This window comes from Apaloderma vittatum, unplaced genomic scaffold, assembly GCF_000703405.1.
Source record: "Apaloderma vittatum isolate BGI_N311 unplaced genomic scaffold, ASM70340v1 scaffold31163, whole genome shotgun sequence".
In the NCBI taxonomy this organism is placed as follows: domain Eukaryota; kingdom Metazoa; phylum Chordata; class Aves; order Trogoniformes; family Trogonidae; genus Apaloderma; species Apaloderma vittatum.
This window is the reverse complement of record NW_009709182.1, coordinates 376-23,961: the sequence shown is the minus strand read 5'-3', so window position 1 is coordinate 23,961 and position 23,586 is coordinate 376. Positions and strand designations below refer to the sequence as shown.

General features: G+C 44.6%; 1 protein-coding gene across 1 annotated transcript; it reads right to left on the bottom strand.

The window, feature by feature from the left end:
- Positions 1-223: 223 nt before the first annotated feature.
- On the bottom strand, positions 224-21,818 carry MFSD10 (major facilitator superfamily domain containing 10). The gene is made up of 12 exons (XM_009866831.1): positions 21,632-21,818; positions 20,824-20,920; positions 16,632-16,735; positions 15,570-15,728; positions 13,529-13,717; positions 9,003-9,111; positions 8,376-8,487; positions 6,903-7,011; positions 4,827-4,917; positions 3,051-3,098; positions 1,591-1,680; positions 224-469 (listed from the first exon to the last, which is right to left on the bottom strand). The coding sequence occupies exons 1-12, from the start codon at positions 21,800-21,802 to the stop codon at positions 363-365; spliced, it is 1,386 nt and encodes a 461-aa protein (XP_009865133.1). The 5' UTR covers positions 21,803-21,818; the 3' UTR covers positions 224-362.
- Positions 21,819-23,586: the final 1,768 nt, after the last annotated feature.

Here is a 23,586-nt window from a genome sequence, read left to right as displayed (position 1 = left end):
GCGAAAGGCAGAGCGCGCTGTGCAGCACGGCCTTCGAATGCGCTTGCTGTGCTGTTGCTCCTTGCCCAATGAGCTGTTCATGATCTACTCAACTGGTTTGTGGGGTTTGATTTTTTTTTTTTTTTTGTTTGGGTTTTTTTTCCTATTTGCAAAACTAGCCAGGCTGGCTCTGAGGCTGTCTTACACACAACTGCTCAGGGACGGCCATAAGAAACTTGAAGTCTGTTGTTGCTGCCAGTGGTCACCGTGTATCCCTTTCCAGGAGATCAAAAATCATCCTCCTCGTATTTGACCAGCAGTCAGGTGTCAAGACAGGTCTTGTCAAGGTCCCTGGAAGCCAGTGGCAGAGCTGTAGTTACTTCCTACTCCTCCTTTGGTTGTCGTTTCATAGAGCCGAGCAAAACGAAGGGGATGAGGAACAGAGCTCCACAGACAGTGAAACAAACCTCTGCCCCTGCCAGCCAGTAAACTGCAAAGGAAACAAGATGGACCTCATTAGGATGCTTGTCCTTGCAGCACTTGTACCCCAGTCTTCAAAGCTGCTGCTCTCAAGAACTTGCCGATAGGAGAACACAAAACTACCCCATCCTTTACTGCGCATCCTCGCTGGCACACAAGTTACAAAGAGGTGGGCAATATTGCTGCTGTGACCCAGCCTGTTAAAAGTTGTTACTTTAAACAGAATCTTTTCATTCTTGTCAGTACAGCAAGGGGGCAGTTCCTATTCAAGGGGCTTTAGCAGGCAACTATTTAATAATTTGTCCCAGCACCTCCTTCAGGGCTGCTCCTGGCTTGTCTGTGCTGCTCTTGAAGGTCACACTGTTGGTACTGGGCTCCTGAGGAGAAACACTCCTGAATCCAGTGCTGAGGTGGGAGGGCAAGGGCAAGGCAGGTGCCATGCTCCAGAGCCGGCCTTCTGTGAAGGCTGAAGTGTGGCTCTTCCAGAGAGCTGCTGTGCAGAGGAGCAAGGGTTTAGTGAGCCAGTGCACTCAGGGTTTGGCCTCAGCCAGGGCTGTTAGGCTCTGCACCCTCCCTGAGCCCCGCGGCAGCAGTAGTGTGTGGTTTAGAGGTTGCAGATGCTCATAATGTGGAAAAGTTCTGTATGGCACATTATGGCCTATCCCGACTTAATTTGTATCACCTTGGGATGCAGCTTCACAAGCTGTGAGGAACCAGGTACCACAACACAGGAAATGTGATTTCAGCCGGGAGGGTTAGTGGAGCAAAGGCCGGGGTTCCCAGTCAGCCTCTGGCTCCCTCTACACCCTGGGGTGCTCCTCTGCCCCTACAGCCACACACAGGCCTTGGTCAGTTATATGCTCTTGCTGGAATTTTAAAGTCAGGCAAGAGCTGCTGTCTAGCTTATCACTGCTTGTGTGAACTTTTTTAATTCACCCACCCTCAGGCTTTCGCTGGCACAAACATGGGCCACGTCCCACCCCAGTGCAGCTCGCAGGGGTACCTGCTCCTGCAAAGACACCATTATGGCTCTGAAATGTGCTGCGATTCCCCTTCAGCCCCACCCAGGGCCTGGGGGTTCCGAAGCGACGCTGCACGTGGGCAGGGGCAGGAGCAGGAGCCTGCACTCACCTGTAGCTGACAGGATGGGTCCCAGGGCTCTGGCCAGGGCGCCCAGGCTCCTCAGGATCCCCATCACTCGTCCCTTCTGGCCAGCAGAGCCTGTGTGAGCAGAGAGCCGCGACTCAAGGAGGAGCAGGGAAAACAGGTGTGGGGCAGGGCACAGGTGTGGCTCCTTGTTCTTTCAGAGTTATTTTGCACATGCATCTCCCCCTCCTTTCATTTCACGCTCACTGTGCAAGCTGCTTTCACTTCCCCTCCACCAAGATAAACGGGACTGCCTCAGTGAAAAAAACCACCAGGGCTCATCAAGAGTGCTTGGCCATGAACAACCTGTAACACTCTCCCCATCCCCTCCAAAAAAAAAAAACCCAACAAAAAAAGGCTTTACACTGTAGACAAGAGTTGCAGAGGCAGGCAGGTGCATAATAAATATAGAAGCATGAATGCAAGTTGAGTAAAGAGCAACATGAAAGTGACATTAATGAGCAAAGCCTTGCGCCTCAGCAAGCACCGCAGTGCTGGCAAGTGACTGAACCAAAGAGAAGGGATCAACTGTGTCATCCACAGATGGCAACACAGCTACACCTGCTTCACAAGGGCACGTAGCAACCAGTGCCACAAACCCAGGGGCTTTCGGGAGATTCCTTAGAAGGTCTTTAAAGAATAGGGAAGCAACGATTTTACTGGTGACTTTCAGCAAACCCAGGTCATTCCCTGCTCAGCACTGTTTGTGGCCTTTGCCCACGATATTCTGTGCCCATTCCTCCTCATCTTAATCGTACCCAGAAACAAGGTTGCTTTAAATGTCTCTATCACACTGGAACAAGCTGCACAAAATTAACAACAGTACAAAACTGAAGTGTGACACAGAAGGTCGCTCTGAACACGTGTGCTGTTTGTTAGCTGTGAAAATATCCTGCTCTGAAACTATCTGCTACAGACACGGGTACAGGTCAGTTTGAGGTTTTCCTGTGCTCCCTTGCAGGTTGTTTCTGAATTTCCCAGGGTGGGATTATTGTCTTCCTACCCCCAGCAGCAGCACGTCCTGTGAAGGATGTTCAGAGCAGGGAAGGGGGTGAGGGCTGCAGCACCTCCAGCGTAACCAACATGGCCAGTTCACGTCCCCACAGCAAAGCACGGTGCGCTCAGAACGTCACTCGCAGCACAAGGGATGGTGAAGAGCTCTGTTCTAGGCTTTAGCCTCACTCCCTCAGGGGAGGGTATCGCTTCAAGGGTACATACATACACGCTGGAGTAGCAGTTCCTGTAACACTCAGCATTGCTCCTTTTCTTGGTAATGCATCAGCCAAGGCGACCAGCCCAGCATTCAGACCTGAGGTGGATCCACACCACCAGCGTTCCTGTTGATGCATCACTAAACTCAAGGTCAATTCTCTATTTAAGCCGAGTCTATATAAAGATCGAGCATGTGGCCAAGCTCTGCCGCTCAAAGCAGGAAAGACACTCACCATAGCCTGACACCACTGCTGACAAACACGGGATAACAATGGCCGCAGCTGCAAAAATCCACAGAAGAGACTGTCAGTGAACAGCAGAGAGCTCCGAACAGTTACAAGAGCAATAGTGAAAAACATGTGGCCCAAACTCAATACTGCAGCAGAGCAATACGCTGAGCTCCGGGGCACTGTACCAACCACGAATCATCAGGTTTAATCCAGTTCAATAACGAAAGCAGGCCCTCAAAGCCAACCTGCACAAAGAGCCGCAAGCGCTCTGAGCAGATGTTTCACATTAGCGTCATCTCTCCTTCTGTGAGCCCGCGGAAGGGGGGGATAGGTCAGATCAGCCAACTGGGAGTTTTCCAACTCGCTGTGCTCTTGTCAGATGGAGCCGGGGAAGGGGGTTGCCTGAATTGCAAAGGGGCAATGAGGCGGCTGCGCACAGCATCACACTGCCCCCACGCTTTCGGCTTTACCATACTCGGGGATCAAAGAGGGAGCAATGGTTCTGTCTTGGGAAATGACAGTCAAGTCCAAGAAGAAGAGGTTACAAAATTTTTGGATGCAAAAGCCAAGAGCTATTCAGCAATCACTGCCCTCTTACTGAAATAGGAGCCTTTTCTGCCAAGGAGGAAGTGCTTTAAGCATACAAAGCAGAATAATTTCTGGGAAGGAAAGCACAGGACAGACCTGCTGCTTTAACTGCAGGCACCCAAACTCCTGGGGCAGAGGGAGGAAGAAAGGGAGAAGGGAGGCCCCTCCAGAGGCATTTCTAGCCAGCTTAACTGGGGAAGAAATGAGGTCTTCTTCCCACATATGCAGCCTAAGAAACGAGGCTCCTAACTTGGAAGCACCGTTGGCAACAATGAATTCCTCCTCTCACCCCTCCTCAGCCAGGGGGCTTTCAAAAGCAAGTTAATCTGCAGAGAAGCTTAGATTTTGAAACCCGTCACATACACGGCTGTCTCTAGGCCAGCAAGCTGCTAAGTAGATGCACCTTGTGGTTTACAGTTTACTCTTAATTCAAGCTGTATCATGCAAAAGAGCAGTCTTCTACTATTGCTATTAATCGTATTTGAAATTTAACAATAGTGAGCAGTGTTGGGAATACCTGAAATCTCTTTTCAGGCAGTCACTTCAGTAGATGAATCCAACTTAATTCATAATTGTTTCCCTGAGTAACAGCTTAGACAGGCAGGATATTATTTCGGTAGACACTTAAACACCTTTGAAAACCATCTGAACTTAGGAGAAACAAGAGGTGGAGCTGAGCTCCCTCCCTGAGCGAGGAGCGCAGGGCACAGCCCTGGCAGGGCAGCCCCACGCTGCAGCGCTTGGTGGGCTCTGCCTCCCCCTCGCTCAGCCCCAACACACACGATTCAGCTTCAGAGCGTGCAAGTCTCTTCAGCCTGTTGCCCGAGAAATAACGCAGCCACCGTAGGAATAACAAGACACGCTGTCTCCCTTCTCTTCCTGAGCTATTTAATGAGCATTTTGCTTCTAGGTCTGGTAAGAGAGGAATGAAACAGCCTCAAGAGCTCCCCAGTGAGACAGGACAACAGGAGCCCTGGGGATGCTTCCAAATATCCCCATGGCAACTTCCTGAGATACAAACAGCACCAGAAAAAAACCCCCAGACGCTAATTCTTTCATACTTTTTAAACAGAAATGTCAACTTTCTGTTACTTATAGTTTGAAATTAAAAGTGTATTTGTTAACGCGGTGAATAAATATATGAAGAAAAATTATTTGTGCTTAGCTTTCAGTGCATTTTGAAGAACTCACCGAAAGAGTAGAGCAACAGCCCAATGCTCAGCACCGTCACATTTGCAGCCCATCCAATTAACAAGAAAGCTGGAATCAGCAACATAATAGCCTGCAAAATGAATGAGTCACAGGGTTACATTTAAGTCTGGCTTGTTAAAGCCTAACTCTAGGTCTCCTGCCAGTTCTCTTCCCCCAGGGGGATTACATTTAAGGTAGGAGCAGAAAGCCCTCTCTTCCCAAGTAGACATTGCAAATTCACCTCGATGGCCACAGAGCAGCGCAATCTGATTTTCTGTTCTCTCTCCCTACAGCCTACACAGGCTGTAGTTATCCCACCACCCATTCTCCACAACTGAGGAAAAGCTGATTTTTGCAGCGTTCTCTCTCACATATGGTTTTTGGTGATTTTTTTTTCCTCTTGTTCTCTTTTGAACTGGACAGAAATCTAGCTTTAACTCTATCTCCTGAGCTGGCACAAGAGATCAAAAAACTCGCGTGAAATAGGAGAACAGCTCTTCTGCCTTTTCTTGGCAGTCCTGACTGGTTTTATCTGTAGCTTTCAAAGACCAAAAAGAGAAAACTGGTGGGGGGATAGCATCTGAAATTCAAACCTGAAAATCCCAACATTCTACATCTCCTCCAAGAGCCTGGACTTCAGTTCCCCTGTGATGTTTCCTCTGCACACAGAGCTTTTGCAGAAAAGCCAGATCAGTTAAGACTGGGACATTTGGAGGGTACTCAGTGTCACCAAATGTCTTATTTTGAAGATTGAGTTATAAACGAGCTCCTGTAATCACTGTGCTAAATGAGGCCACACTTGCATGTGATCCAGATTCACAAATTGCCAGAATAACTTCAGCGAAAGGGGGAACTCCCACAAAAGCCACTCAAGCCACAGACATCCACAGAAAGAGCGCCCCAGGGCCAGCGGGTTTCTGCATAGTTAAACTGAATATTTTGAGGTAACTGCACTTCTCAGTGCAGGGAAGAGGAAGCAGTATGAAAATGAGTGGGGCAAACCACAGCTTACATAAGCTGTGGCACTGTGACAGCGAGCAGAGCAGGCTGGCAGAGCCCATGGAAGAAGCTGATGCAGAGGATGAAGCGGCACTAAGGCAGCAGCAGGAGTTTGCGTTCTCAGGGAAACGCTTCCTCTGCGACACACCAGGCGTGCCCCTAACCTCCGCCTGCCAGGGAGCAGGATGGAGATGGTTTCACCAGCAGAAATAACTTTAAGAAAAGCTGAGTCACTTCACCAGAACGCAGTGCAGATCGGTAGCCTTTTTTCACTCTGCCACTGCCAAAATCCCACTGGCCTCAGAATAACATACGACGAATTGACGGAGGCTTTACCAGTCCAAGCATATCTACTACTGAGCAGCCAATAAAAAAAATTCAGGAACACTCAAATCCTACTTTATTTAGTTCCACACATAAATGGAAATTACAAGAAATATTTTTTCAGCCCACAGCTGTATGACCTGCAGGGAACTGCTACCTGTCATCCCAGAAAAGAGGCAAGCACAACAAAGAAACACACCTTCTGCCAGTGAAACTTGAGTCTGATTGCTGGTACGTGCTATTGTTACGTGTAATAGTGATGATCACAAATCAAAGATTGGAGAAAAAAATCTGTTTTCCCCTATTTACCAGTGCAATATACTCTATGGAACACCCATAAATCCAGATTGAGAATGTCCCTGAAAATAATTTGCCAGAGAGTCAGAGACCAGCTCTGAAGCAGCTTTAGCAGTTTCAGTGTCTGCACTGCATGAGAAATCACTGAAACAAAGCAAAACCTTCACAGCATTTTACCTCTGTTCTCACTCTGTACTGCAGTTATACATGAACAACTCAAATTTTCAACAATATCATAGCTGACATGATAAGAAACAGTTCTAATGTTCCAAAGTTTAGTTAGACTGGTAAATACCCAACAAGAAGTCATTTAGATGGATTAATGAGACAGAAATGTCTTCTGATTTGACACGTACAGCTAGAGCCTCGATCCACCCTTTGCTGCCCTTTAGACTGAAAATTAACATACTGGATTGGGGCGGGGGGGGGAATAAAAAGAAATTTAATGTTTTTTACCCTTTTTACAGCTCTGATTTCATTTCCTGGCTTGATTCGGCGAGCATAGCCTCCCTGGATCACAGCCATTGTTATTCCAATAAAGAAAAACATCTTGCCCTGCTGCATGCTAGAAGGGAGGCAAAACCACAGATTATGGAGTCACGCGCAGAACATTCCACCCTGGGACTCGCAGGTCCAGTGCAGACCCTTTCCTGAACAAGAGAGAGAAAATGCTTTTTAGCGCTCATCTGAGCAGCACGAAGTTCTTAATATGCCGACATTAGTTTCCACGGCAGGCAGACAGCAAGAATCTCTGAGATCTTGTGGAGGGATGGGACGGCTGCTGGCAAATGCCGCAATCGTCTCTAGACCACTGTGATGTGATTTAGTTGTTTCTAGGGCAGCCCACAAAAAGTCAACACGTTAATCACCCTGTGCCATGGAAGTCCATGTCATAAGCGCAGGAGCTGTTGGTTCCCCAGGAGGAAGTATTTTGGTTTCTCGCAACCACTGCCACCACTCGTGCAGGGCTTCATTAAGGTCACCAGGGCACAACGCGGGGACTGGCAGGGCGGTCAACATGCGCTGCACTGGGAAGTTTGCAATGTCCTTCCCTCTAGTTTTAAATGTTTCTTCAAATTTCCCTTTCGCCTTTCTTACCTATGGAGCTATGGGGATATTCTCAAGTAAAAGTTCTCATCTCTGTAACAAGCTTGTTTGTCACACAGCTTGCACTGTCGGCGTACAGCCGTGTATCTCGCTACGCAGCTGTCCTGAAGGACCCTGCAGAAGCAAACTCAGGACACTAGAAACCCTTTCCTTGATGCACACGCATTAGTTAAGCCACAAACTGTAACGAAAGACAGACAAGGAAAGACGAGACAAACTCCTGAGAGTTACTCAAAGGGAAGGACACACATACGGAATCAAGCTGCAAGATCACGTTCCTGGCTGGAAATCTTCCTATGAGCTGGCAGGAAAAGTATTTCAAGCTGAGCTGCTGTCAGTGGATTCTGTTCCCTTTCTTCTTTAGTGTTTCACTACAGGAAATCAAGCCCTACGATACCACGACTGCACACCGCAGGCAATGTAGAACTCTGATGGGCAAATCTAATCACAGAACTGTCCCTCCCTGTTGTGAGCTTCAAGATCTATCCTGATACTGAAGAACTCTTCTGGGCCAGAAGAGAAAAGGTTTTATTATAATCAATACAACTAGCCCAGCTATACATATTTCAGGGGCTTTACTTTAATCTTGTGTATTGATTCTCTCTAGTTATTAGAAGGTGACGATTATTTCCTTTCATGATAAACAGTGCGCCTTTATTTTCATAAATTCTTCCCACAAAGCCCAAGCATCACTGAACACAGCGGTTCTGTGTTTTCTAAGTGTTTTTACTGACCTCATAAAGTCTCTCTTGAAAATATATGAAGATTTTGGAAAATATCCTGGACAAAATATACAATATGTATCTTCTCGTTGTGCTATACCTGCTGACCTGGAATCTCTGGTGAGTGAGAAAACTCAGTGTATACTCCAAGCCGGAAAACAGGAAGAGGTACAGGAAATAGGCCAGGCCCAAGACTTTGAGATTCTGAAGATCTAAACAAACAAAAAAAACAAACAAACAAACACCAAGGGAAGGTGGGGGGAAGTAAAAAAGGAGAGAAATATGGTGGTGTTTTTCAAGCATAGCTTGAGAATAAAACAATAGTAGAGAAACATTCATGAACTGTACAGGGCAAAGTTCTCACCTCAGATGCTCATTCTGAATATCCACACAACACAGAGCACAGAATGACTTCTGCCCACCTACCTCCCTACTCAGGCCTCGATCCACCTTTTTAAATCACTCTACCTACTGCAGCCTACCCCATGCTGCAGCCAGCGCCTGAAGAAGTCAGCAGCAAATCCGAAATCTCCAAAACACTAATCTCCAAAACTTTCTTCTGTGAATAACCAGACCAGTGTCCAAGGGAGCTTAGCAGTTCCCTGTTCCTAGTGTGGTGGGTTTTAAGTGAGTGAACAGACTGATGCTTCTGAAATTAAGTTTTCATTAGAAACTGCCACCACATACAAAAAGACATCAAACATTAATAAAGCCAGCTAACACTTACTCTCCACTGAAGGGGATTCCTTTCCTCGGGTGACTGCAGAGAACTGAAATAAAGCCAAAGGACTGAGCAAGTCAACTGCTGCCTGAAATCCAGATGTCACAGAGGAGACCTGATCAAAGAAAGAAAGAAGTTTATTTAAAAATCTGATGTAATAACTACAGCAGGAAATGGGCAGCAACAGTCAAACGTGCTTCTACACCTACACAAACTATCCGAGATGCAACAAGGCACCTGGCACTGGGGTTTCGAACAGCCTGGACTTTCTGAACACCGACTGGCTCCAGCACTGTAACTAGAAGGTTGAGCTCTGACAGCAGCTGTCACTGAAGACAGAAAAAGGATTCTTCTCTGGGTTCTTAAAAAGCAGAAGAGGCTCATTCTCCACAGCCTTAAAGGTGGGTTTATTTGGCCAGCCTTTGCACCGCCCCCCATGCCATTTACTGGGAAAATAACGGCGTGCTCATGGGCCGCCGGGGATTAGCTGGTGTGCTACAGGACTGAGCAGAGTTTGTGTGGCACCTCAACCACCCAAGTGTTTTGTACTGGTTGCTTTTTAAGCCAGCCAGTGACACCTCCTGGGGAAGAAAAGGAAAATACAAATTTTTTTTAGAGAGATTCTTTGGAGAGATTTTAGAGAGATTTCTAGCGATCCTGCCCAGCCACATTGTGTGGCTTTTTAAAGAGGAAAATTTATTTTGCAGGTCTCCTGGTCCTAGCGCCCCGTACATACACCTAGCGGAACTCTCCCTGCTCCTTATCAACAAGCGCTTAGGAGATGCTTATGCTTTCACCTATAGCAAACCAAACTTTAAAAGTCTTTTTATTTTTTTAGTCTGAGGTATAGAAAATTAAAGATGACACTAAAGAAGAAATTATGTCTAAATTTTAAGGAAACAATTCCTTTGAAGTAGGAGAATTTATACTGTCACTTTACATCACAGTCATAGGAAGAGATAAGACACACTCAAGAATCTTGAATAATCACACTTAATATTTCACATTTTCAAAGTGCAAACTTTATCTGATGAGCTTCCTTCTCTTCCCAGGGAGGGAAGGAGCCATTACCCCCTTTGAGGGCAGAGATTATAAAGGTCAGACTCAGTGGAACTTAATCTCAGTGCATGACCTGAGAACTCAGATGGACTGGATTTAATAAAGCTGTAAACAAATCAACCTTCAGTGTGGTATTGACACAGCTCCTGTCTTGTTTTGACAGTCAGAGCTCCGGACCTCCCTAGGCTCACAACAACAACCAGTGCAATACACTAGTCTGGTTTTGTAAAAAGCCATAAAAGCCGCTGACGATCTACATCGAACTAACTGGGACACGTATTTCCCCTTTCACTGCATGTATCGCAGGGAGTAAACAGATACTCCCAAGAAGCAGCTTCCTCGTGCTTTTAAAACATCTGTAAGAGGATTTCCTGAAGCTGGCTTGTAGCAATCCTCAATTCCTGCATTTGTTGGCGTGACAGTGTTTGCACTACTGCACAGTGAACCTAACAAAAAGCAACTCTCTTCAAGTAGGTTTGCCAGTAATAAAGACCCTCTGTCATTTGTACCTGTTTTGAATTATTATCCACATCAGAAGGATGTCAAGCTGCTTTGTACTGCAGCATTTATTTTAGGTTGGTCCAGAAGATATACATTATATATACATATTTTTTAAATTTTATGTTTTTTATGACATTCTATATCTATATTTGATTTTTTTTAATATACATGAGTGTGTGTGCATGTAAATTTCTTTTAATTTCTACTATCTTCACCCTAGAAGCAGTGGTCTAGAAGGGACTTCATCTACTGATCAGTAATGAAAACCCTGTCCTAGAACTGTCAGAAGTGTTTCACCACCCCCAAATAACAAATTACACCCTGCCAATTTCAGTCAATGTCACCAGCTGCATGGAGCTTAGGTTTTTCACAGGTTCAAAATCTGTAGCATCTAACTTGTATTTAATCTCCACACTTACAATTTATTACTCCAAAATTGCTCAATTTTACTTCACGATCAACCAAATAGTTACTTTGAGTTGCAGACATCTTTCACAGTGTCTTTGTTTACTCTGTTTTCTTCTAACCCAGAGCTACTAAATACCATGTCTGGAAGGCACACAGGCAGGAACGCAACCTCCGCCTTCCAAGCTCTGGCCTTACCCTTAAAATCAGATGCTGTTTAGCATGCACAGAGCAAAAGCCTTGATCTTCCGTAAGTCTGCTAGTGATGCTGCACAGCGCGACGCATAGTGCTGAACACTTACATGACTAGCCGGGCACGAAAGAAAACCAAGAGTTGTAAGACCCTCCTTCCAGCTAGGCCAGCCTTGCCCAGGAGTAGCTTGGCTAAAGATGAACTCAAAAGCTCTTAAAGAGGACAGAGGCCACCAGAGACCTTTCTAGGCCTCCTCCCAAGCAGGTCACAGCAGGAGCTGTTTTGGCCACATCACATAAGACCGCTGTCTCTGACAGGTGAAAGGTACAGTTGTCTGGTCACTCTTCACCCGATAACTTTGTGGAACAGTTGGAAAAAAAAAAGAGAGAAGAATCATAGCAAAAATTCTCTTCTCTTTGGATGAAAGCTCATTCATGTTCCCCTTGTTGCCCTCCACCTTCCCCCTTCTACAAGTTAATTCCAATGTGAATAAATGTGAAACACTTGGGTCTTCTCTCCTGTGAAAAGAGGACTGATCAAGAAACAAGAATATAATGAGAACACAGGATATTTCAAGGAAACAGATGCCTGACCCTATTGCACATCTTCCTACCGGTTATCATTATCATTTCCCCTCTTTTTACAGCTTTGTCCTTCCAATGCATGCACTCGCATACTGTGGGAGCACCTAAGCCAGCGCAGCCCAGTCGTGTTCCAGAAAGGCCTTTCCTCCATCATCCACGGGCCAAGGAAAGTGCTCCCCTCCCACTCAGAAAGTGAGAGGAATTACCTAAGAAAAGAGAAGCCTAATACAGAAATAACAAATACCCTGAAACATGTAACTCGCACGGGGCCACTGCCCAGGCTGAAAGGAGACAGCACCAAAGCACAAACACCGATCGCGATCGCAAGACGATGACAACCCACTCTCTCACCAGCAATCAAACCCCCCCGTGTATTTTGCACAACTGGGACCTGACCCTGAGAGGCGTCTGTCAATCCACCGCACGCAATACCCACTGCTGCGTACAGACAGAGCCCCGAAAAGCAGGATCACAGCACTTATTTTCTCATAAAAATTCAGTTGCATCGGCTAACACAGTCTAACTTATCCAAAGAACTCTCAAGAAGATAATAAAAGGGGAGGGAGGTATTTAATCTACATACAATTCTAAAAGGCACTGAAGCCGTGAACCCCTCTGCAGCAATGGTGGAATTGTTTGTAGAGCACAGATTGGCTCTGCGGCCCTGCCCTACGTCAACGTGTTGCCACCACCCCAGCGTGTGGCCCTAACCAAGTAGGGGACTTCATCCAGGATGTTTAGAAACAGCCAAATAGGAAAGGGGAACAGATGACACATGGAAGAGCTGTTAAATAAAAATAAAATAGCTGTAGTGCTATTTCATGAGACACAATCTGCTGGGAAACACTCAGAGAAGGTCACAAGCTTGGCCCTGGCAGAAGCACTGCAGACAAAGTTTCCTGAACAATTCTCAGTGTCAAATGGGTTTGGTGATCCAGAGACCAGGCACACTGCAACAGCTGAGTGCCGCTTAGAAACAAGCGACGACAGGAGAGATCCCATCCAGCTGGGAGCCTCAAATCAAGTGTTTCACCCAGACACCCAGGGTTGAACTCAGTCCCTCCCACACTACCGAAGGAGACCGCTCCAAGAGACTTTTAATCAGGTGTATCTTGGGCAGTGTCTGATCACATAATATTAAATCATAATGTTAATCAAACTCCAGTTACTCAATTTTAGCACTTTTACCTGTGGAATACACCACAACTCAGAAAACTACTACTGCTACTTGAGCATTCAAAATAATTAAACAAAGACAAGATAGTAGTTAAGAAAATTTCTAACATATACTGGATAAATGAAAGGAAATCCAGTCTCTTATATATTTACTTCTATGATTAGCTGAAATTCATCCCCAGGGAGTCATTGTGACCATAGTTTAAAATCTCCCCCTCTTCCTCCTAGGCTCTCATTAGTTTTTGAGAAATTGAAACCTAATACACCAAAATCAGCAATTAAGCAGACATGTTAACTACAAAGAATTTCTCATATTTTACTGGGCTAGGAGGTGGGACTGTCACGCAACCACTTTGACACTACCCTGAGTAACAAACTGTCCTGGTTTGAGCTAGCCAGAACCAATTCTGTTCAGTGCTTTTGCTTTTCAGCTGTCAGTGTTTAGTGGCCGGCCCAGCCCCAACCCTCAACATAATATTAAAACCCAGCTCCACGAACAAGCTAAATTCCTGAGATACTGACTCAGCCCCTTCTTCATCGTTTCCAGTATTTCAACAGTTCTCGTATCTTGTTTTTGCAAGAAACACAGATCTTCACATGGATAGTCCATTTACCCGTTTTTCTTTGGGAAGTGTCTCTGGAAGTAGGACGAAGATGAAAATGAAATCGGCCACAGCAAACATGAGGGCTAACAACGCCGAACGAAGATAGAAAATTCCTCCTTTCTCTGTCTCCATGGCCAGGTAAGCTCCCATCATGGGACCCAGGGTGAAACCGAGGGAGAAAGCAACACCAATCATTGCCTGCAGTGATACAACAAACACAGACATGGAGTTTTAGACACCAGTTAGGTCAGATAGTGCAGTTCTAAAATAATTTGGCTTTCCTGGCATTTACCTTTAAGAAATGCAACCAGACACAGGACGTAATCACCCTGAGGATGTAAGGAATGCACAGCAACGACTGTTAAGTGTGAAAAGAATATTATTTCCAAATAACCAATTTTATTTTCTATTTAGTCAGGAAAGTGGCAGGACCAAACTGCAACATTGTTAGGAGTGAAAAGAATTTGGGAAGTGAAATAATGATTGTCACTGCAAGCACTGGTCAGCCAGCAGATCCTTCAGCTGTGGAATAAACTTCTGTAGTTTAAAACTGGAGAAGGGAGGACTGGACCATGGGAGGAATTCGTACTGTATGTCTATAGCTTCTAAAATCCTTTGGCAATTGCTGCATTTAGGAATTCATGTCTCATATTGCAAAAAGGCTGAGAAGGCTTCCCAGAACAACTTGAATTTAGTTAACTACACGTTAACTACAAAGAATTTCTCATATTGCAAAAAGGCTGAGAAGGCTTCCCAGAACAACTTGAATTTAGTGCAGAAGACTTGCTAACTCACTATAAAACCAGAACATAGGAAAAGTTGCAGCATCCGTACACACTGGGTGGGAGCTTAAAAGAGCACTGATTTGAGTCATCAGCTCGGTGAGATTGATTAAGAACACACCAGTGCAGGATCTGGCTCATTTTCTTTAACAGCCATTCAAAGCCATGTACTCGCATACGTAGGACACAAACACGTCCATCCCAGGACATGACCCTCCTCCTTTCCTGAGTCTATTTAACTCTGTCTATAGTACTGCACTAACCACGGCCAGGGCACACTCAGGTGTCACCTCACAGTCTCCAGTGTTGTTTGAATCTGTCCCGCTAGCACCCTCCCAGGCAACAGCCCGCCACAGATGGGAATAGCATCCGTCAGACGCTCCTCTCTTCCCAGAAAGCAGAATGAACAGCCTACTCTGCTTTGAACAAGAAGAGAGTATATGCCATATGGATGTGAGACATGCTGACCTCTTTCCAGGCCCTAAAAATAGGCCTCTACCCATTCTATTTACCCATGCTCTATAGCTATCCCTCTCCATAAATAAAAAAACATTTTGGCTCACTGGGACTATAATAAATTGCTTGGGAAATGCAATAGCTATCACTGTGAATGCTAAAGCTTTCCCCTCCCAAGAAGCAGCTGTCCCGCACAGTGGCTTATAACAATCTGTGAAGAGAAGTTTGGGCCCCCAAGGTTTTTATAAGATGAAAGACCTAACTGGTAATTCACAGGCAAAGTTCAGCCTGCAGGGTACTTCCATCTGGTCCACTGCCTTCCGGAAGAGGACAAGGCAGCTGTTCATATGACTTGCTGCTCGGCCAAATGCCACGTCCTTCACCTGCTGAGCTCAGATCCTGAAGCCAGCGCAGCATCCAAGGCAGGCAGGAGGCACGCTGTGCTGTGCGGCGCTGCCGGGAGCGCAGTCTGGGAAGGTGAGAAAAATGTATTGTCCTATAACTGGCTCTCAGCTACCAGAATGACCTTTTTGATTTCTCAGCTGCTATAATGAGAATTACAGTTTTCAGAGGGAGGAACAGTTACAACACTCCCATAGGTAGTTTTTCTGCCTCTAGGGCATCTGCGTTTCACTTGCAGGTAAAAGTCACCGACAAGTCAGGTCTCAGACTTGCCACCAGCGAAATGATCTGGCATCTTTTCAGAAGCAAGGCAGTCTATAGTCACGTTTTCATTTAGTCAATCTGAGCACCTGAAATCAGCTAAAAGTTGCCCAGCAAACCCAAACATATACCTGATGTGTGTAACTCACCATGCCTTTGCTCCGTGCTTTGGGAGAATGCAGGTCAGCAATTACAGCTGTGGAGAGGCTGACATTCCCTTTGCTGATTCCACCTACAATCCTGGAGAGAAGAAAAACGCCAAAAGTCCTAGAGGCAGCCCACAGTGCGTATGATGTGATCAAACCCACCTGCAGAAGCAAGAAAGGATTCTTTATAAAGCTGGTATCTTTTCTGCATATTCCTCAGCCAAACACATAATATGTTTCTATGTTTGTTTTCAACAGCTGCTCTAAAACCCATTAACAGAAACATCTGAATATAGTGATACTGCACTATGTCCTAGAAAGAAATATAAAAGAATTAGAAACAAATTCATACAAACTTTATTAGTAATCTCACATGTATATTAAATTAGAAGACCAGAGAAAGTTCAGAGGAGCTAAATCAATCCTGGGCACAAAAACACTTTTGTATATCCCTCTCCACTTGTTTCCAATTTCAAGAGAATTCTGATTTCAAAATAAGAAGAATTCACTGTTCTAGTCCTTAAATTCCATAATCAATCATAAGCACGCATGTTTGTTTAATTCACAAGCCTGTGGGATAGGGCGATCCGTACATCATTTGCTGCCAACTTCCTCCACGTATGTACACACTTGCTCTGCACGGCTTCTGTAACTAGAATCCCGTAACAGCAACAGAGAAAACATTTTGGAGAATGTGCCTAAGAAATACGCCTTACACTACTGGATAGCACTTCCTAAGCAACAGCCCTCAGGCTCTGTGAAATAGGTCATGAAGCGATCAGCTCATTTGTCACTTGGGGAACTAAAATATACAGGGATTAACCTAACATTCGGAAACAGAGCATCTGAAGCCATACTCCTTTACACAGGGGAAAATTCTGAATCTGGAAAGCTCAACTTAAGCACTTACACTTGGAACTGTGGGCAAGTGACTTGGCAAAAAGCAGTCAACAACCAACAGACCTAGTATATTTGATTTCCCAACCCTCTGTGCTAACCACAAGACCACAGTGTACTCAACTGTGCATTGAGATGGCATGACTAAAAGCAGTTTGAGACACATACCACTGCCATCAAGATGACACGCCTTCTGCCCAAGCAGTCTGACATAGCACCAGTGAGCGGTGAGGAGAAAAACTGTAGGATGGAAAAGATTGAACCAATCAAACCTAAAAGAAAAAATAAAAATACATATATAATTAGATTTGCTGCCTTCATCTTAAACACAAAGAGAGCCAACGTGTTCCAGACCTATCACTCCATTACATCCTTTAAAATCAAGCAATTAAATGTGAAACCATAGCTACAAAGAACAGCTCTGTCTCTGAAATGAGGCACCCTCAAAGCACTGATCTTGCACTGTTTTTAAGCAAGGTGGCATACACAGACCAGATCAACAGACACCGTAACAGACGAACTGGATGATTCACTGGTTACTTGACTGGTGAGAAGGGGTTTGAAACTCACTGGTTAGAATGGAATGTTGATTCTCCAGCTGACTACATATATTTTCTGCTCTTAAAGCAGAGATAATGCAGTCTGCAATAGTCACGGTTCTTTTAAGAATTTTTTTACTGTTTGAACCTGATTCTGTCACACTTAATTAGCTTTTCTTTCCTTCTTATCCTGGAAGAAGGATATAAGCACTGCTGTTAGTGAGGCACCCTAAGAGACAGGAGCGACTCCAACAGACTCCAAGAGTCTTTTGAAATCTGCCTCCAGCTTCTGTGATCTTTAATTCCTCTTTTCTCTTGCCATCTCTAGCTTCACACACTTATTAATTTGCACTACACTCTCAACAAGCAGGCAAAAAAATGCCTTGCTGTCAAAGTTTTCCTCTAAAGGAAAAACTGGGTTATATGTCTCAGTTAAAGCTATCAAAGTTTTAACAAGCAGAAGTTCTGCTCCCATCAACTTTGATGGAAGCAGAATACTGGTACTGAACATCTTGAGGAGGAACAGCTGCTTGTGATAGTGCCAAAGCTCAAAAAAAAACGTAAAAAAATCTTCCAGACTGATACACTGGCAGTTTATGATAATGTGAGACAAGTTTTCTTCCTTGTATTTCTAGCACTGTAAAAATATCCAACGTGCCAAACACTTCCGAGGCAGGGAGCAGCGAGAGTAAGGCCGTTCCAAACATGGGGAATAAACCAGGAGCTGTGTGTGACCACAGCACCAGGAGTGCCCTCAACAACCAGGGCGCTGTCCCACACGATCTGGAGGCGTTGGGCAGAGCAAGGTCCGCTGACAGTCCCACACAAGGCAAGGGTTATACCCACCCTGGGAGCCCAGTCCAGACCAGCAGGAGACGGGGTCAGAGAAAGGACTGGGAACAAGACTATGATGTAGGTCCACTCGGGAGATAAGACACCTGCAACATAGGTCCAAGGTCCATCCAAGAGATGGGGCCAGAGACAGGCTATACTTATGACATACCTCAGGCAAGGCCCAGGCCTGAGATGAAATACATCTCCTGAATCCCAGGGCAAAAAGTCTGTAGGTGAAAGAAAGTCTGTGGGTGAAGGCTCATCACTGTGATTAAGTATTGGTGCCCTCTGGGCCTTGACAGAGGCAGGGAAGGTTTCTGCCCTGAAGAGCTCACAGTCCAAGCAAAGATGAAAGACAGCAGAATAAATCCTGCACTGGGAGAAGCAACAGGATGATCTTGTAAGTACCTTTCCAATCCCATGCTCCCTGTTGCAGATGAAGGCAATGAAGGAATGAAGGCTGCAGGAAGACTGCAGTGACCTCTGATTAACATCACAAGTATAATGAACCTTTCCACTATAGCTGAGGAACAATCAGACAAAACAGACTAAGACAGAAGCTGACCACAACTCAGATAGCTTGTCCACCTTCCCCTGCTTCTGCAGTCTCAAGTCAGCTCTCCAGTGAGTTATTCAACTCAATCTGGCAGAAAACTAAAAGGAATAAAAAAAAAAGAAAAAAAATGAAAAATAGTTCTCTGCTGGTTTAGCAAGCTTGATGTTTCATTAAGAAAATCTGTCATCAAAGCCAGGAGAAGAGATGGAGTCAAATGTGACAGACACCAGGTTAATTTAACCACCTTGCCTGCACCTTCACTGCCCATGGCTGCCTGGTGGTTAGTGAACATTCCAGTCGCTACTCAACACTGCTTCTAAGTACTTTTCTCTCAATACTTTTCTCCTAGAAAGAAAACAGTAAGGGATACCAGCTTCCTTTCTAAGATATACAGTGTCTTTTTTTTTTTTGGCATGTTCCCAGTTAGATGCCATATTTTATTCAAAGGGCAAAAGAGTCAGGTGGACTCCTCTGGAAGGAGCAGGAAGATTTCTCCTTCCTCTTGAAAGCAAGTGAGCCAAGGCAAGAGATAAAGCACTCCCAAGGGTACAGGACACAGTAGGCAAAAGGAAAGGCAGCAAGTTCAACACGACTGTGAGCTCCCAGCTCCATATTTAAAGAGTCTGAGAGAAGGAACAAGGAGGAGGCATGCAGTCAGGCCTTAGAGGAGACAAAAAGCAGTTTCTGAGGGATTGAAGAAAACTGCTTCCTACCATTTAAAAACAGTAATGTCACTGAAAATGAGCACAGAAACAACAACAGCATGCTTGCAAGGACACTGCAGGAAAGAGGAAAATTGTTTATAAACTTTCTAATATCTGTTAGACCCAAAAAACCCTAATTTCAATAGTAAAGATATTCACACCTATATTCTAATAAAGTTTTACCTTATTTTTTAGTTTAAAAGCCTTTTGCTTATCTTGAGAGAGGCTTCAGCTCACTAAAAAGATTGGGCCTAGACATTTCCAGTTAAAATTAATCCAGACATCCTCACATCTTCATACTCCAAAATCCCCAGTTCAGCTCTCTAAAGAGCAAGAAGCCAAAAGAACCTTTGATGCGTACCATGACACATACGCTGCCGGATTTCCTGCACTACTCCCAGGGAAGCTCACCCACACCAGCTTCACAGTGACAGTAAATGCTTTTGGACCCTGCAAGTCAGCAGCTCTGCTGCCTTTAATAGGACTAATTGGATTTAGAAGCAATGCTGCCTACAGCTGCCCAGCAGGGAGGTGAGACTTGAACTCACAAGCTTCTAATTCGAGTGTTTCCTACTGATTGATTGCCAGTCACATGGGGATCAGTTGTTAAGGGAGAGTAATTTCCATGACTGTGCAGGGTCTAGCACAGCAGGCTCCTGACCCTCAGCTGGCAGCCTCACAAAAAGGAACAGCATACTTGTGGATCTCTGTAGCAATGTGTAGAACAAACTGGGCAAGATCATAGGATAATTCAGGTTAAGAGGGACCTCTGGAACTCACCTTCTCCAACCAGCTGCTCATAGGGTCAGCTGTGAGGTCAGACCAGATTGTTCAGGGTTTCATCCAATTATGATTTGACAGTGTCTGAGGATGGAGACTACAAAATCTCTCCAAGCAACCTGTTCCACGGACCATCCTCACTGCGAAGAAGTTCCTCCTTATTTCCAGTCTGAACCTCCCTTGCTTCTACCTATGCCCACTGCCCCTCCTTCTCCCACCACGCACACACCCCACAGTGAAATGTCTCAGTCTTCTTGGGAACCTCCCCACGGGTATTGGAAGGTTGCTAAAGGGTCCAGGCTGAACGAGCCCAGGCTGCCCAGAACCTCTGTCTTTGTGGCCCTCTGCTGACCTTGTTGCCGTTTATGGAAGTCTTATACTGGGGGACCAAAACTGGATGCCCTAGATATGATCTAACAAGTGCTGAGTAGGAGTGGGGACAATCATTTCCCTCACTCTACTGTCTCTGCTTCTGTTCACGCAGTTCAGGTGCTGGTGATGCTTCTGCTGCCAGGGCTGGCTCATGCTCAACTCGCTGCTCATCAGGACCCCCAGGGCCTCTACAGCAGAGCTGCTCCCCACCAGTCAGTGCTCAGTCTGGATCGTTGCAAGGGACTACTCCTTCCCAGCGGGAGGACTTCACGTTTGTCCTTATCCAATTTCCTAAGGTTCCTTTTGGCCCTTTCCTCCTGCCTGTCTCGATGTTTCCAAATGACAGAGATGGGGCTGTCCAACTCTTCCATGCTATCAGTGTGACAAACACAAAATAATTTAATAGCCTACTGTAAGAGACATTTGATGTGTTATTTAAAACTAAATCTTGTAACAGGCAAGTATATTTTTGTATTTCTTGTCATTTTCCTCATCATTCCTTGTATCAACACTGCCAATAACTTGAGTACAAGTTGGGAGTTTTTTTGGTCTGTTAATTTGTGTAATTTCCATACCTCCAAACAAGACACTGTTGTATTTCCGCTCTGGAGGCACCCCAACCATCCCTGCAAACCAGTCCACGCCACGTTGCAATGACAAATAGAATTCATCCTGCAAAACAGATAGTTGGGAAATAGAAAGAGTTTCTCTGTTTTGTTTACAAAGACAGCATGAGAACTTAGTGAACTACAGACAATGCTAGACAATTCCTTCCTCCCTCCTTCCTCCACGGAAAATTTCCTTGCTGATCAGTTGTCATAGGCTAAAAATAGCTTAAATTGTGAATGCTAACACATCAATGGATAATTGGGAGTATATGTTTCGATGGGTGAATGTCTGAATTTGAACTTTTTTAAACCACCAGGCCCTGCATTGCCAGGCAGAAGCCAGCTCGCTGCTAAGAATCGAAGTTGAGACCTAGTGAACGTGATCCTGGGGGTTGGGAGCAAGTGAGTGTGTGAAACCCCAGGATGCCAATTCATTATGATCACCGTTTACTCATTCTCACCAGTGACATTAGTCCAAGTCACAAACGCACTGGTAATTTTAAGGACCAGCCACCAAGTCATACCTGGATTTATCCCAAAACAAATCCTTCATTTTAATAAAAAAGCAGGAGGGAAGAGTCTCATGCAGGCTCACAAACAAATTCAGTCCACGCACCATTTAAAAGTGCTCGATATTATTATTCTGCCTACAACTACCCGGTTTGCCCCAAGCCAAGGGATTTTTCTTCCATCCTTTCCTAAAGATCTCATACCTAAAAGATCTCACACCTAAAAGATCTCACACCTAAAAAAAGCCACTTTCTCTGTTACTTACCTCGGTCTGGCTGTAATAATCAAGGATAGAAGGAAACAGTGGCAAGATGAGAGCGAATCCCAACAAGTCCATGAAGAGTGCTAGGAAGACAATTGTAATAACACGACTAGAGTTCTGGTCTGGTTCATCATTGGTGGAGCTGCTACTGATATCTGTCTCTCGCAAGGCCATTTTCCCAGGTGCTCTGCTTCTGAAAAATTGCATTTCATCCAGTCAACAGGAAGTATTTTGCAGGCCTTTCATAAATGAGATTATCTTGCCGATTCATTCTCGCTTTCAGAGAAATAAATACAAGCTATGAATATGTTCAGCTATGACTATGTTAAGCTACCTGGTTTTCAAGGGAAGAGGAAGCTCAATTCTTTAGTCTTGGTTACTAGCTCAGCATCAAGTTTGCTCGCATCAAGAACAGGCTACAAGGGCAGTAAGATAATTTTGTTATATGAGCATCCCTGATAAAACACAGACCTAAGGAGCAATTAAAGTTTGTTAACACGTGTGAGCAATGCTGATACAACTTTCCCAAATGTCTTCAGCTCAGCATTACAGTAGAATAGATAAGAAAGAGCACTCTTGAATCCACATTCAGGTAACTAATAGATCATCTATGCTTTCAAGATTATTTATGCTTCCCACATAGGCTAGAAATAACTAAAGCAGTAACAATTAAAAACAAAAGTAGACTTCCTAACTATTGCAGGAATGTTGTCTTCAGGATAAATCTGGGAAAGCAAGAGCAACTCAAGAAACAACACAAGATTTTGAAACTTAGGGGGTTTTTTTCTTTCTCTGGATGAAAAGCTTCAATAGGCTATGATTTGGGGCATCAGATGATTAAGGCAGCATTTCATTTTGTCAGAAATATTGGAACTATCAACTGTCTTTGATAATACTCCAAAACTGTCTTAAATATCTAAACAAGGATGCAGGGCATGTCCTGTTCACTATTTAACAAATAAAGAAGTCAGCCTATATATTGAAAAATGAAAACTTAATTTCAACAGATAACAAAAGCAAGGAGCAGTACACAAACCATGAAATGCAAACTTCAGATTTGTAAAACGTTATTGTATCTCAGTCATAAAACAATCAAATTTGCAGTCCCTGCTGCTGCATAAATCCCTGAACATTTGTTGCACTAAAGGAGTAAAAGGAGACAGAATTTCATCCCACAAGTCAATCTGCATCAAAATAACCACTGATTTTGATGAGTCAGGATTGGAAACACTGAGCAATTCTTAACGCAAATTCTATTCCAGATAAGACATACCATATTACACACATCAACGCACTTGTACATATAACACCGTATTATGCTAACTGAAGATAACAATACTTTGTTATGCTCAGCAATCATAGAATCATATAAATATTGTTGTGACATTTCTTTACCTGTGGATTCAGTTTACTAGCACTAAAGCATTTTTAAAGTTCAAGTGCCATGAGGTAAACACGGAAGGGAGCCACCTGCAATCCACTTATTAAACTCTCGGCATAATATTATGAAATCTGCTAGTGAACAGAGCAGTTTAGTTATGTTCAGGATCCTTTTGTTTAAAACAGTAAGTCATCACCATCACAAATATTTAGCATTGTTTGTTTATCCAGATAATACAAGAACACCCAGATCCAAAACAACTATTCCTGTAGACAAACACTCCCTTGCCCTAGGTCTACGCAGCCAATAGTGGAGAGATGGGATCATTGTGGCAGATTCTATCTTGGTTTTCCTCATAATCTGTTTATTCATCTACTGGACTGTATAGCCAAAGTGAACTTTATTCCAGGGTTATTTACAGAGGGTAACACCCTTTACGCCTTACCCTCACAGCCACTTCAGCCAGTGGGCAGCCTGAACCTACCGATGCCAGCACTGACCTTTCATTCAGCTCCATTTTGGGCTATGCGGTTGCAGTTTCCCTTACGCAATATCCCAAGGTACGACATGTTTCTGC

Bases quoted from the DNA above. Each gene is read 5' to 3' on its own strand.
- MFSD10 (XM_009866831.1), bottom strand. From the start codon at position 21,802: ATGGCCTTGCGAGAGACAGATATCAGTAGCAGCTCCACCAATGATGAA. The intron at 13,718-15,569 runs GTGAGTTACACA...GTATCACTGCAG, and splicing joins AAGCACGGAGCAAAGGCATG to GCAATGATTGGTGTTGCTTT. The intron at 8,488-9,002 runs GTAAGTGTTAGC...TTGTTTGTTTAG, and splicing joins GGAATCCCCTTCAGTGGAGA to ATCTTCAGAATCTCAAAGTC.